Source organism: Coturnix japonica, chromosome 2 (assembly GCF_054131305.1).
Source record: "Coturnix japonica strain WE chromosome 2, WE-NBRP24, whole genome shotgun sequence".
NCBI lineage: Eukaryota > Metazoa > Chordata > Aves > Galliformes > Phasianidae > Coturnix > Coturnix japonica.
The window spans coordinates 87,380,771-87,396,334 of record NC_140664.1 but is presented as its reverse complement, the minus strand read 5'-3'; the positions used below and the strand labels follow the sequence as shown (position 1 = coordinate 87,396,334).

General features: G+C 38.1%; 1 protein-coding gene across 10 annotated transcripts in view; it reads right to left on the bottom strand.

Moving 5' to 3' along the window:
• Positions 1-15,564, bottom strand: part of SEMA5A (semaphorin 5A) — a 318,800-nt gene that overhangs the window by 74,194 nt on the left and 229,042 nt on the right. For all 10 annotated transcript variants that reach the window (XM_032442465.2, XM_015854392.3, XM_015854395.3 and 7 more), the window contains 2 exons: positions 6,729-6,846; positions 373-554 (listed from right to left, as the gene is read on the bottom strand). In XM_032442465.2, coding sequence (XP_032298356.2) covers positions 373-554; positions 6,729-6,846 — 300 coding nt within the window. The remainder of the gene's footprint in view (positions 1-372; positions 555-6,728; positions 6,847-15,564) is intronic.

The following is a 15,564-nucleotide window of genomic DNA, read 5'->3' as shown; positions in this document are numbered from 1 at the left end:
CCAAAGGAAAAAAAAAAGAAAAAGATTTATTACTTACAGAATTGAACAGAACTGAGAAAAATATCATACTTCAGCTATCACATAATATTGATTTCTTTCTTCTCTAAGCTATTGTTAAAATTAACTGAGTATAATACAATATGGTACACTGCATTTGAAATCACTGCTCGCCATTTCAGTCATTCTCTCTGCCACAGTTTTTGAGAGAGACTTTTCTAACATCTCATTTGTTCTGGCCTTTACTATGAGGTGCTTCAAGCATAGAACAGGATGAGTGGATTGAAGATGAGATTTGAAAAGGTAGGTTAAATTCTGCTAAAGTTACAAACTTTTCAAAACATAAGTGAAAGAATCTGAAATTGTTTTGTTTACCTGGAACAGTTAGCAATTTCCATGGTTGGTCCTTCACATAGCCACCCTCCACACTGAGGAGCTGGACTGTCGCATACACGGGTCCTGCAGAGGCAGGAGCCAATGCTGGCACCATCTGTGTGGCTGCATGGTTTCCATTGTGACCATGTTCCAAAATGACCATCCACTGTCAGGTTCCTTGTCTAGAAACAAGCACAACAGAAAGGCTAACCTGAGGCCTAACAGCTGCTTTTTACAGACTCTTAATTCAGAAGTACATGGAGGTAAAGCTTTCAGCCACCAACAGTAAAAGCCTCTACTGGAGAGCTAAGCTTCCAGACAGTACACTTCCCTTGTAATTTCTATAGCTGTAGGATTCCTACCGCCTCCTACTGATCTTGGTCACTGCATGCCACCAGGTAGCAAAAACAATAATTACAACTAAATGTTTCCTTTCACAACTCTGCTTGCCTACTGTTATTCAATAAATGTGTATTTTACTTTCTGAACTATCTTTGACAGCATTTCCTATTTCCTAAAATTTGCCCATGATTAGGAACCTGGATACTGACTGCAAAACAACACATGAAGGAAACCTGAGTCTGGATCAATAGAAAGAGGCAGCAGAGGATAATAGCCTAGGGTAAGAAAAACAGCTGAACCAACCACAAATTCTCATGATGAGTATTTTTATTTGACAGTTTCAGTGATGCATATATCTCATAACACCACTTCAAAAAAGGTGAAATGTGCTTTTAAATATGACTTTCCCTAAACATTAGAATTAATTGTATTAATCTATCATAAAAACATTTTTTTAAAGCATAAGTGGCACCTTACCCTACATGATGAGCCAGTTTGCTCCCACAAAAGTCACTTCTCAACATCTTTGGCTGGGAGGGTCAGAATGTTTTTGACTCAATGGGAATATTTCTATCATGCAGTCGTAACATGTTAGTAAGAAATCTTTATTACCCAGTTGAAAGAAAATGTACTAGCTCAAATTGCATAAGCTGACTTTTAAACACAATTAGGCCGCGCAATGGAGAATTAATCTCCATTTACAAATCTAGGCTTTGTACCATTGATTCTTTTAGCAAAGTGTTAATCTTCACTAATTCATGATCATAAGTAGAAATGATGGCAACATTATCACTTAAATGCTAATGGATTTGCCATGTTTAATTGCTCTATTTTAGCTCTTGGTCAGGAAAAGTAACCGTGATTCGTTATTTCAAAGTTCTGCTGACATCTAACAAAAATGACTCGCTGACCTTTGCTCATACTGAATATACAATATAATATATACAATACAAAATACTTACTTATCAATAAGTGACAAGTAAGCTCATTCTCTCTTATACCAGTGTCATCATCAGTGGTTTGTTAACCAGCAGTGATATGCCCCCAACACAATTAATCTCAGAGATATGAAAATATAATTCCTGTTTTCTATTCCTATGCTTTGCCAAAGAATGTTTAATGTTTCACTTGCAATTACAAACTAAACCTGCAGTTGTCTGTAATTACTATCATTAACATAAAAATGTTGGGAAAGTATTCATGAAATCTGGATGAAAGTTTGATCTCATAAGCAAATACTGATAGCAGGTTTCACTTCCTTCATTTTTTCTTTTGTCCTGCAAAGGTCATCAAACTGCAGTCTCTGCTGATACCTACAATTGCTAATACGTACTTGCTCTCCGTACCAATATCACATTTTTTAAAGTGATATCAAATAATTCATAAGGAGTTCTCTCCATAAGTAATGCCTCTTATTTATTTTCCATGGAAATCTGAACAGATACAAAGAGCACGATGACTCTATTTAGTAGAGCAAATTCTCAGCTAGAAAAAACTGTTTTCCAACCAAGTTGCCACCATTAGCTATGCATTTTCACTGTCTGATGCCAAAGAGCCCTCATGCAGCACTTATAAAAATCTGAATCAGCAAAGGTGACTCAGTGTTTCACAACTGTTATAACAGTGTCATTACGAGGCAAATGTTGCCCATGCAAGCCATCTTTCATTGACCCAAACAAATGGAGGTCAGAAGTGCCAAATCCAGACCATACATTGCGTGTGATAGAACTGTCCAGTCAAGACTGGCAACATGCTCCAAGGTCTGCAAGTTAAAAAGGTTGTTCTTTTCTGGCCTGACTCTGGAAATTTAAACCTTCAGCTTAGTCATTGTCATGATGTAACAGTTGGAGTTGATGTTTTGTGCGTGTTCCAGGAAGTCTAGAAGGATCACTCAAAATTCAGTGCACATCACTTTTCCCACTGAGAGCTGCATCCCAAACTTCTTCAATAGGAGAATTAACATGCCACCACTCCATGGACTGCTGTTTTGACTCTGGTTCACAGTGGTGACACCACATCTTGTCACCAGTAATGATGTGAGCCAGGATACTGTCACCTTCAGCCTAGTACTGATTCAATGGGTCCTGACAAGCTTCCATACAGTGTTCTTTCTTTGTCTGTGTGGGCATTTGTGGTACTCACTTGGCACAAACTGTGTGACACTCCAACATTGCCACCATCATTTCCAACACACTGAAATTGATATTAAGCACCATACAGAGTTCTCTGGTTGCAATCTATTGAGTCGTGTGGATGAACTGATTGATACACTCTTCATTTCATGGGATGACAGCTGTGCATGGCCATCCAGAACATAGCTCGTTTTTCACTTCACTGTCACCACTGCTGAAATGCATTATCCACCACCTCACTGTGCTCACATCCACTGTTTGGACTTCAGAAATGTCCACCAAGGGTTGCTGAATATAAATTTTATCCACATGGAGGAAGTAATTGACAAAATTTTGCTTTAGATGCACTTCCATGTCAGATGGCATTTTTTCAGACTGCCCATCTGCAGCTATCTGCCACAGGGCAACAAAATGTAATGTAATATTGGCAGGAAGGTTCAACTTCTACTGCCATACCACCAGCAGCTGCCTTTGATGTCATAAGCCAGAAAAATAAAACAAGAGGCATTACTTTCAGAGCAGCCCTCATAATAGGGAAACAAAATACACTGACTTAGTGTATTTTATTACTTTAATTTGTATTTTATTACTTAGGGACCTTCCTAACCCTTACAAGAATCTACGAAAGACCATGTTCATTAACCTTTCACAATCTGACATAACCAAATAGACAAGTATGGCTGTATTTTCCTGTCATGGATATGTCCTCTATATCATCCTGTATTCATCAGCTTCTCCCTTCTACAACTACCACTAAATCGCTTCTTCCTTTCCAATTCCCTTCATACATCCATCTTGGTCTAGAGCCTCTCTGTACCTATCTTGTCTCCCTGTTTTGTGCCTCTGCACTCTGAAGCAAGGTCACATCTTTAGTGACCTCATCCTTAAATCTGTCACAAACTGTATGGTTTGAGGCAGTATTGTGTACAATTTGGTGACTGTGGAGCATTTCCTGATGATGTTCCCATACAAGTACTGTTTTCCCACATGCACTGTTTGCCAGAGTTGTGAAAATGAAGCCATTTCACAATGTGTATATGAATAAAATCAAACAAAAGAAAATCAAAATCAAAATTATTATTTGTTTTTACTTTGACTGTAAAAGCTCTCTTGATGTCAGCCTATTTTTAGATTGCAAGAGTTACCATTGGAAAACATTTTGGCAAAACAATTAACAAGATCCTTCTTTACTGTAGAAGTTAGATGAATATTAGATAAACTATTAGATGAATAATAGCAATATCTGACCAAATGGAAAAAGCTCAAAGCTGATATGTGTGCCACAGCATTAATTACTATCTATATGCACTCACAGTCAGTGTACTCATGCCAAAAATGTCCTCTTGAGTATTATAAATCAAAGCCAGACAATGAAAAGAGCTATACTTCTCACAAACGATCTTCAAATGCAAAGACACTATACCACAGATGCTCAGCTCTCTCTCTTAGACATCTCCCTGCTCTATGAAATGCCAATAAATATTAATTACAGCTTGACTTGTATATCCCTGTAAAGAAAGCACAGAAAAATTCTCTGAAAATAAGTATTCGAAAGCCCCAATGAACAAAATTGAGATAAGTTTAGTTTGCCAGGATATAGTATTACTTCAAAGGGAAGCTTCTATGCAGTTCTCAGACTTGTTCAGTACAGTGTATTTGCATTTCAAGAATTTAAGACAGTAACGTTGTCAAAGGCCAATTATGAATTTCAATGATTTCAGATTTCCTTTTCATGTGCAATCTCAAGCTGGTCATCTCCAAAACTCCTTGTAAGCCTTGGTAAACCTTTTAATATCTGATTCGAAGAGTAAATCTCAGAGCTGTGGATAGACATCTGAGCAATTCTTTGGTTCTCCCCTGCTTTGAGTAGACTAGTCAGATACAATGCAAGTGTAATATAACAGATATTAAATAATTGTTTTCCTGGTTGAATGGGATAGAAATATCTTGTTTGTTTGTTTGTTTGTTTGTTTTTTGTTTTTTTAATTACTCATCAAACCCCTTCCACCTCCTCAGGGCCTTATGTTTTATATCCCTTGAAGAATATAAGGGTCAATGCCAGAATTAAAAGACTAAACAGTAGGCAGATTTCTCCTGCATAGGCCAACCAACTAACCCATTCCAGTAATCCTTCATAATACAGCAGCACTACTATACCAGCAACTAACCCTCCGTATAACCAACCACATTTACTCTGAAGGATTAAATATCTGCAGGGAGATATAAGATACTCCATGTACCTGGATCTGAATATACTCTGTATCAAATCTAGTTACTTGCCAAACAAGGAATCTGGGACTGGACTCATGACTAAATTCAAGGTTTCTGTGAAACAATGGCTATGCGTAAATTACCAAGTGGAATGCGCATGAACTGAAAATCTGGAAAATAAAACAGCTGCTATTGAAGACATACACCATCCATATTTTATGAGGCCTACTTTGGAGCAACTCTAACCATGGATCAAATGATCAGCAGTAGCTGGAGCTCATTTTTGGTTTAACTTCATCTAAAAATAATGTAATGCACCACTTTACAATGTGAGATGAAGAACAGTTCCTAATGTGAACTAAAATGCCAATGCAGATGAATTCAACATGATTTTTTTTTTTTATTAGACCACCATGTTAGAGCATAGATACATAGATTCAAGCAGAAGGCTTGAAAAATTACTATTTAATGTCAAACACAGGTAATTAGAATATGAATTACTTCTCAAGGATCTCAAAATCAGTGTTGTGACTTATTTCTACAAGATGGCTGCAAAAAAAAGAAAAACAAAGTCGCGCTCACAAGTGAAAGCTGGAAGAACTTTATACTTTACAGAGCAGTGCAGATGTTAGAATGAGCTTTTAAAGCACAAAAAGAATAGGACATGGATGCCATATAAGCACAAATTCATAAGTACACGAGCTCCAGTGGCAAGTTGGGACAAGTTCAGGAAGCCCTTACTACTGATAAAAGCTAGATTGATATCTAAAGAGTCCCTGTTCACGGGAAGGCAAAGAGAAAGTAAAGAGCACATTAATACATGGAAGGTTCATCTTAATCCTCCTTTTAAATTTTATTAATTATTTTATTTTTTGTAGTGAGGGAAAAAAGATCAATATTTAAACAACACTAAAACCATATTAAAAAAGAGAGATCTAAAAGTACTTTGTTGATATTTACAGAATCAGAATCACAGATGTAAAAGACTTTCTTGTCCCTTCTTACCCCAGTGGCCAGGTTGAGTTCAAGCTGGGCTTTTGCCTTTCTGATTTTCTCTCTGATTTTCTCCATTATTTTACATTAAATTCAATCAAAAGATTTTCAAGAGAAGTGTTAAGCCACTATAAATATTAACACTTAGTTTATTACAATTATCACTCCTGTCACTAATGTGCACGAGACTGAACTTTCACAACCCACCTCCCCAATTCACTGATATTGAAACAAGTTATACGGCCTTTTATAGCAATTGTTGCAGTGACGATAAAAGACACTAGTAGTTAAATACTGCAAAGTAGAAAGAAGAAAAATCCTGCAAATTTGTATCACTAAACTTAGTGATTAAAAAACCTTGCAGAATTAGTGACTATCTCTAACTTTAGTGAACACATGCTTTCAAAATGGGAATACAGACATCACAGGGGGAAAAAAAAAAATGACTGTCCTCTAGAAAAAAACAAAACAACTCTGAATCACTTGATCTTATTAGCATAAATAGTTTGATAAGAATCTGAAAAGAAACTGAATATCTTGTTCGAGTCTAATGGGAAGATCTGTGGAAAGTGCTATTAAATACTGTTCTGTGAGCTTGAGAAATCTTATGGCATCTAACTTTCATGAGATTCACATAGAATCAAGTCTTAAGAGATAAAAGAATGTGTTTGAACTTACTGGACACACAGTAATGCTTTGCTCCCACTGACTCATGCTCAGACTTTCTTCCAGAGTTGTGCATTTCTTCATCACCATGTCCCAGCCACAGTAAGGATCCTGGGATCCAATGCATGCACTGTGAATGAAAACCAGTAAGAAAACATGAACATTCATCCTTGTTTATATTTGCCAAAGATCCCTGAATGACTACATGGCATCTCTTCATATGCCGTAGACCCAAAACAGTGAAATTGATCCCTGATATGATATGGCACAAATAAAATGATTAAATGGAGAAAAAAATAATTTGAAGGCCAACACAAACATAGTATTTCTTTCAAGTTGAAACTGAATTTTTACAGCAGGCACAGTATCTAGACAAGAAATATTATGTTGTACTTAATTGTTACAGATACAGCAATTAGTACAAATCACATGTTGTTTGTTCCAAGTAAGGAAGATTTCAGAAATTACAGTTCATAAGCTTTTCTATCAGTTTTAGAATTATAGTTATCACTACTGAGAGAAATCAAATGACAATGTCCGCTCCTTGAAAACATATTAAAAATCATCTGTTTTATATATACATATATATATATATATACATATATATATATAATTCCCTGTTTTATATATAAACTGTGCAGATGACAGAATACTGGCACAAGCTGCCTAGAAAGTCTGTTCCTTGAAGATCTCCAAAAGCCGCCTGGACATGGGCTTGGGCCCCCTGCTCTGAGTGTCCCTGCTGCAGCATGCGTTGGAACAGATGGACACAGAATTCCCTGCCAGCCTCAGCAGTTCAGTGATTCTGCCTTCCCAGATTCTATGCTTTCTTCCAATAAAATACTGATAAAAGACTAACTTATTAATATCCTCACATGCTATTCTATAATGGCATCATCATAGAGAATTCTTAGTGCTTATACATTTTGTTGAATTAGTTCCTACAGCACACGTGTCAATTTGGATAGTACTATGTGGCTAGGTAGTTCCCATCTGCAAAATGGGCCTAGAGTAAGAGTCATAGTAGGAGAAACTCCCTAGATACCCCAGGCTGCACGTTTCCAGTCAGCGATCTAGAAAGGGAGGGGAGCAATTGATGCAAATTACAAAGAGTTTTAAGTGCCCTGACCGTTCAATATTGGCAAGACAAAATGTTCAACTTATCTCCTGTATTGTAATGAGCATTTCAAATGAAGTATGTTTCCTGAAAGAAGAATGTAAAATGAAGATTAAGGCTGGAATAGCAGTTAGGAACATTTGCTGTGCTCTTTCTCAAAATAGAATTGCTCACTTTTCCAACTTCACTCTTCCTTTTTGTAAAGTGTAATATTCCTAAATGCATTAATATATCTATTAAGTTAAACATTTAAAAAGCTAGTATTCTTTCACACAGAACTACACTTACTCTTCCTGGTAGTAAAAAGCAGGACTGAGATCCACAGATCACAACAGAATCCTCCTCCTGCCTGAAGTCATGGTGCCAGTAGAAGCATTAATTAATAGGGAATACTGGAAAGTAGACACTTGCTCAAAATTTACCTTATAATAGTACATGCACAATGAGACTTCACAGTACTTCAGGTTCTTAAATGAAATGCGATTTAGAAGGAATGGTGGGGATGGCTCCAGCCACAGGGCTTTCTCTTTAGCATTGCTGGCCTGCTGCAGCCTCTGAGTAACTTACATCTCCCTGATGTTTCTCTCACAGTCTCTGCTCCCATAGCACCCAGAAGATCCTTCTCCCACTCTGTTCTTCTATCTCATTCCTCTTTTGCTTTTGTTTCCACATTCCCCTCCACTTATGCAAATCAAAGTGCCTTGCGCCTTTAATCACAGGCCACCTTGAAGCTATCAGTAGGGCACTAAAAGCATATTTTGACCCTCTTCTTATAACTTCTTAGCATTAGCACAGATCTTAGTTTGATGGAAGAACTAAAGGGCTTGGTTGTCTATGTTTGTTTGTTTTTAAAAGGCAACAACACTGAAAAGTCCTCGAACTTCTGGTACAAAGCACGTTCAAACACGAGTACACAAAAAATGGCAGTTTCAGTATGCAAACAGGTTTGGAGTGCTCTGCAGCAAAATAAAATGAACTAAATCTTTTCTTTACTTGAGAAGTTCCAATGAACATAGGAAAACTACAATTTTAAGAAGTCTGTAACCTAACTGCACACCTGCAGATGACAAGAGGCCAAATGTGAAGAACTTTCACCAAAAGAGTTATAAACAGTCTCCTACTAATTTTCCCTGATGCTACAATCCATGAAACAATCCTGGAAACAGCTGAAGTGTTCTAAAGAAAGCCGTAAGAAATTTTGCCTGCAATATATATATATAAAATTGTTCTAATTAAATTCTAAATTAATTGTTCTTAACAGCTGCCCTATCCTCAGCTTTTGTCATAACAATCCTTATTCTCCTCTGTGTAACAGATCTGAGAGAGTTCTCTTATTTTTTTCTTTACATCACTTGGTTAGATCACAAACACTTCCAAAAAGAACATGTATCTTCATGCACTTAAATGAAGAGAGATAATATGCAGCTAAATTTTTGTCCATCTTTGCTCACTCATATCATCTTTTAAAACTATTTTATTTCCTTGGAGGAATAACTGAATGTTTGAAAAACAGCAGCTTGTTATGGTGATCTGCTATGCCATTTAGAACAAATTGAAATAGACACCAAAATAAGTTTGCAGAGAGACAGTTAAGAGGATAAAATAAAGATTTTAAGTATGAAAATATCAGTATTTCTGTGTGAAATGTGAAATTTAAGGGAACCATTCACTCACAATTATGTGTACTTATTGTGTTCAATTAATCAAAATTTGATACTGTTTTATTTCTTTTGCAATCAACTTCTTTCCCAAGAGACAGCAGCAAGAGGAACTGCTTAGTGTACACTTGAAATTATAAAAGAAATTTTACCAAATAACTGTCAAATTAATTTAAGTCCAGAAAGTTGAAAATTAGATTCCATTTTACATCTCTGCCACCTTTTTCTCCAAAAGCTCTTTCAAAAATAAGGCTACTTTAGATGCTACTTTTGGAACACTACATACATTAAAAAAATTAAATTAGTTGTTTCTGAAGATGGGACCATCCCATATAGTGACCAAGTAACTGGCAGAAATGGATGGCCAGAAAAGACTGATACCTATCTTGTTTGGATACCTATCTATCTTGTCTATGTGAGTCTATCTACATCTTATTTTCTCTAAAAACAAAAACAAACCTTTTGTTTATTACTTCCTGTACATATGAACCCACATCTTTAAGATATCAAATGATTTGTCCTTGGTCTGCTACAACAGGCAATTTTGTGCAGACATGAAATTCAGGAATAAAAGTGGATTGGCTCATTTTAAAACTCTGGATGCAATTTACCCTATGGAAATGTTTGATGGTTTCTGGCTGATTAATTTTAATTTTCCTCCATGCCATCATTTAATCATAATCATAGACTGGCTTAGGTTGGGGGCAGTTGTAACCCCTCTACCATGAGCAGGGCTGCAGTTCACCAGATCAGGATGCCCAGGGTACCAGGATGCCCATCCACCCATGCTTTGAATGCCTCCAGGGATGAGGCATCCACAGCCCCTCTGACAACTTGTTCCAGCATCCCACCACCCTCTGAGTAAAAAATTTCTTCCTAACATCTAACCATTTTCCATTGCACCACAGTTTCCAAGTCCTCTTGTTTATTTCCCATACTGCGTGTATTGGTATAGAGGCTTTGGGCTGCATTACCTTCTTGCAGGAGGCTTCCCAAAAACTTCTGGGAAAAACCTGAGATTTTCCCCCACTGCTTCCTAAAGAGACAGTTTCCTGACTCTTCTCTGTCACTCAGCAGTATGCCTAATTCCCCCATCAAATCTAGTTTAAAGCGCTAGTGATGAGTCCTGCCAGCTTAGTGCCTAGTATATCCTTGCCCCTTCTGGTCAGCTGTGTCTTATCTCATTAGCAGGCTATTTTCTTCAGCTTTTTCATAATTACAACCAAACAGACTAGCAAAACCACTTGAGTAATATTTGACTTATGAGGCAGAAATGAAAGTGATTTGAGGAAGAATTTGTTATGCATGTTCTAAAAATGAAACAAAACAGAACTGAAAGCTATATCTTGATACTATTGATTTCAATGAGATTTTAAAATCTCTTTTAATTGGAAAACAGAGTCCTATATGAATACACATTTTAACTAGTAATCCAATATGCTCCTGAACTGTCATGTTCTATTCAGGGAATTTATAAAAGGTGTATCTTCTGTAACTGTTTAATGAAACATATTTCTGTCTTCACCTGTACACACCATTTTGAAGATTAGAAGCCATGACTATCTTCTAGCACTTTCAAAAGTTTGTACTGAGATAGTCACGCTTACCTAGTTCCAATTACTGTCAACTGTGATCTGGACGCTGTATACCAGGAACTGAACTTAGGTCACCACCTCATTTCAGAGAAGCTAGATTCCTCTCTGCAAATTTGAACAGACAACTGAAGATAAAAGCCTGTTTCACCTTCCAAAGGCACTGTGCTATCCATTGCATGAATTAATATATGAAGATACTAGACTTCTATACACATGCACTCAACAGCATTTTCATTATTGCTAGTTATAGAGAGATATATAAATATATACAAAATGAAGAGGGATCCAAAGATAGAGATGAACGTAAATGGTAGGCACACAATTTATTATGTCCTATGAGAACAAACTAAGCTGTGTATCAAATATTCAGAACCCTGTATTTAAACTTTCCCTGTATTATTAAGAGGAATAAAGTCCTTTAATCAACTCAGCCATTCTGTATAAACTGCTGTTGCTTCCTCTCATTTAAATTTATGAACAATCAAAATAAATCTAAGAGCATACACTGAAGATACTTCTTCTGAATTTAAATTTATAGGTTTACTTTATACTAGAATATGAATGAATTATTAAGATAACAGATGCAGATTTAGGATAGCGTGGATCCTTAACAGTACTAACAAGTCTGCAGTTATCTTTGCATTTCAAGGGTATCACCACCTCTAATTTCAGAAGTACTTGTAAATAGAACCACTGAGGGGCAGATTGACTTCAAAGCCACTCTGTTTGAGGCCCCAGAACTGGAAGACCCAGACTCCTATCCTGGAATCCTGCCCATAGTTTACATCACTGCATCAAAAATATTCTGTTCCTTGTATACACTCAGGTCAATAATGGACTCCAAACTTCAAGGTTAATTTCCTGTAAAACTTCAAATAAATGAAAATGCCTCATAAAAAGGTTATAGAGTATTAAGAGAGCTGAAAACAATTCTCATGAGGAAACAACTGGTATGCAACAGAGATTGCTGTAAACTGAAATACACATTGAGCTGGCTTGACTACCTAGTAGTCCTGTACGTGGTATATTCACAGAATCACAGAACTGCAGGGATTGGAAAGTAACTCAAGAAGTCATTCAGCCCAACCCCCCCTGCTAAAGCAGGCTTCCTATAGTAGGCTGCAAATGTAGGTATCCATACAGTTTTTGAACACTGTTCCAGTTCTTAGTGTAAAAAGATTCTTATGCAGGTTTGAATGGAACTTTCTATTTCAAAGTTTTAGGCTCTTTCACTGAGAAGAGCCTGGCCACATACATTAGCCTCTCACCCTCCTTTAGATGTTTATAAACACATATTTCCCTTCAGTCTTCTTTTCCCAGGCTGAAAAGATCCAGGTCTCTCAGCCTTTCTTAATAAAGGAAAATGCTCCAGGTCCTTAATCATCTTTGTGTCCCCTTCCATTGGACTCCTTCAGGGAGAACCCTGTCTTTTTCGAACTGGGGAGCCCAAAAGTGGACACAGTTTTCTAAATGTGGTCTCAACAGGGCAGAGTAAATGGGGAGGATTGCCTCCCCCTCAGACTGCTGGCTACGAATTTTTTAATGCACCCCAGGATACCCTTGGCCTTCTTGGCTGCAAGGGCACACTGCTGGCTCATGGCCAACCTGCTGTCCACCAGAACACCCTGGTCCTTATCTACAGAGCTTCTTTACAGGTCAGCCCCTAACCTGCACTGATGAATGCATTAATTCCTTCCCAGGTGCAGTACTTGAACCTTGCTCATTAAACCACATCAGGTTCTCCCCTGCCCAACTCTGTCCAGGCCATGTAGAATACTAGCACAGCCTTCTGGTGAGTCAGTCTCTCCTCCCATCTTTGTATCATAAGTAAACTTGCTGAGGGACTCTATCCCTTCATCCAGGTTGCTTATGAAAATGCCAGACAAGACCAGACCCATCACCAATGCCTGGGGAACACTGCTAGTTACAGGCCTCAATGTTAAAATCATTTTAAAATAAAAAACCTTCCAGACTTGCACTTTTTTAAACAAAACAAAAGAAAACATGCACACAACCGAACAAACAAAACCAGTCTATTTAACTTCCGTTTTCAGAGAACACACTTGCCAAGTATCAAATGATTAGTGAAACGGTCTCATGGAATGTGAGATGTTTTAAACATGTCAGGTGATTTTCAAGAATAATATAACAGTAAAAATACTGAACTAGACTCCTCAAACTTTTAAAGCACAGAAAAAGCATGAATTACGTCATGACATACAAAAAACCACATGCCTGTTTTAAATTTTTTATTTCAAATATTACTGCTTTGTTTAAAATAATATCCTTCTAATAAAATCTGAATTGCAAATGCTTGGTTATGTCCATATTTTTTTTTTTTACAATTTTGCAAGCTAAAAGGAAAATACATGCTCCTTTTCCCTCATCTGGCTGTTACTATTAATAATATATTGTGAACAGCCTGAAAATTCTACCTGTTAATCAAAATTTCTTCTTGTTTGCCAAAACCGTGTACTTACAGTTTAACAAATACATGTATCGATCTTACACTTCAAAGCATTGTGACAAAAATCCCAGCTGTAGCAAAACGTAAATGCCCAATTTATCTCTGATGCATTCTGTGGGCCAGACAGATAAAGGCACTTTCTGCAAAACCTTTAGTCTTCAGAAAGACTAAAATGTAGGTCAGTCTCACATCTGCAGAGCTCAAATTGTTTCCCTCTCCAGTGGAAAACTAGCATTTTACTTTTGAGTGAGGAAGATTTTCAGCTGATCCTTATCTCACTGTTCTTCTGACCCTAGCAGTGTTTTCATAAGTTTCAACCAACTGAAGGTAACTTTGTAGTGTATAAGATACCAGAAAAAAGACTTTGAATTAAATAATAAAACAAAACAAACAAACAAAAAAACAACAACATCAAAAAACAAACAACAAAAAAACCCTCAATATTACTTTGGATTCACCTGCTCAAATCTGAATATGAGAACTTGAGGCCTAATGCAGAAGCTTGTTTCTCTGCCTAAAACTGGAATAAGACTTCTATATTTTGAAACAAGGAAATCCACCTGGATAACCAAAGATAACTATTCTGGATTTAGTATTTCAAAACAACAGCTTCAGTTCCATGTGGAAGCCTCTACTCTTCTGGACATGTTAGCAATACTACAGCTTGCAATACTTTATTTTCCCTCACCAGGGAAAGTTATGGAGCAGATCATCTTGGGTGAGATCACACAGCATGTGTGTGGCATCCAGGGGATCAGGCCCAGATAACATGGATTCACGAAGGGCAGGTCATGCTTGACCAACCTCATCTCCTTCTATGACTAGATGACCAGACTGGTAGATGAGTGAAGGGCTGTTGATGTAGTCTACTTAGACTTCAGCAAAGCCTTTGACACGGTCTTGCACAGTATTATTCTGGTGAAACTGGCTGCCCGTGGCCTGGACAGGTATACCCTTTTTAGGTAAGGAACTGGCTAGAGGGCCATGCCCAATGGGTAGTGATTAATGGAGTTAAGTTCATCTGGTGACCTGTTACAAGTGCTGTGCCCCAGGGGTCAGTACTGGGGCCCATCTTGTTTAGTATCTTAATTGATGACCTAGATGAGGGGATTGAGTGTACCCTCAGTAAGTTTGCAGATGACACCAAGTTAGGAGACGGTGTTGATCTGCCTGAGGGTAGGGAGGCCCTCCAGAGGGATCTAGATAATCTGGATCATGGGGCTGAAGTGAATGGGATGAGGTTCAACAAGGCCAAGTGCTGGGTCCTGCACTTCAGCCACAATAACCTCGTGCAGTGCTATAGGCTTGGGGCTGAGAGGCTGGATGACTGTAAAGAGAAAAAGGATGTGGGGGTGTTGATTGATGTTTGGCTGAACATGAGACGACAGTGTGCCCAAGGTGGCCAAGAGGGCCAATGGCATCCTGGCCTGCATTAGAAATAGTGTGGCCAGCAGGAACAGAGAGGTAATCATCCCCCTGTACTCAGCACTGGTGAGGCCTCACCTCAAGTGTTGTATTCAGTTTTGGGCACCTCACTACAAGAAAAACATCAAGGCCCTGGAATTTGTCCAGAGGAAGGCAATGAAACTGGTGAGGAGTCTGGAGCACAAGTCTTACGAGAGTGGCTGAGGGAGCTGGGATTGTTTAGCCTGGAGAAGAGGGGGCTCAGGATAGACCTCATTGCACTCTACAGCTTCCTGAAGGGAGGTTGTGCTGAGGAGGGGGCTTGGCCTCTTCTCCCAGGCAACAAACAGGACTCGAGAAAATGGCCACAAGTTGTACCAGAGGAGGTTTAGATTAGACATAAGGAAAAACTATTTATCTTGGAGAGTTGTCAGGCACTGGAATGTCCTGCCCAGGGAGATGGAGTTGCCAACCCTGGCAGTGTTCATGAGGCGTCTGGATGAGGCGCTATGAGAGATGGTCTAGTGACTTGTGGAAGCAAGAGTAACAGGAGAACGGTTGGACTAGATGATCTTGCAGGTCCTTTCCAACCTTGTGATTCTATGAT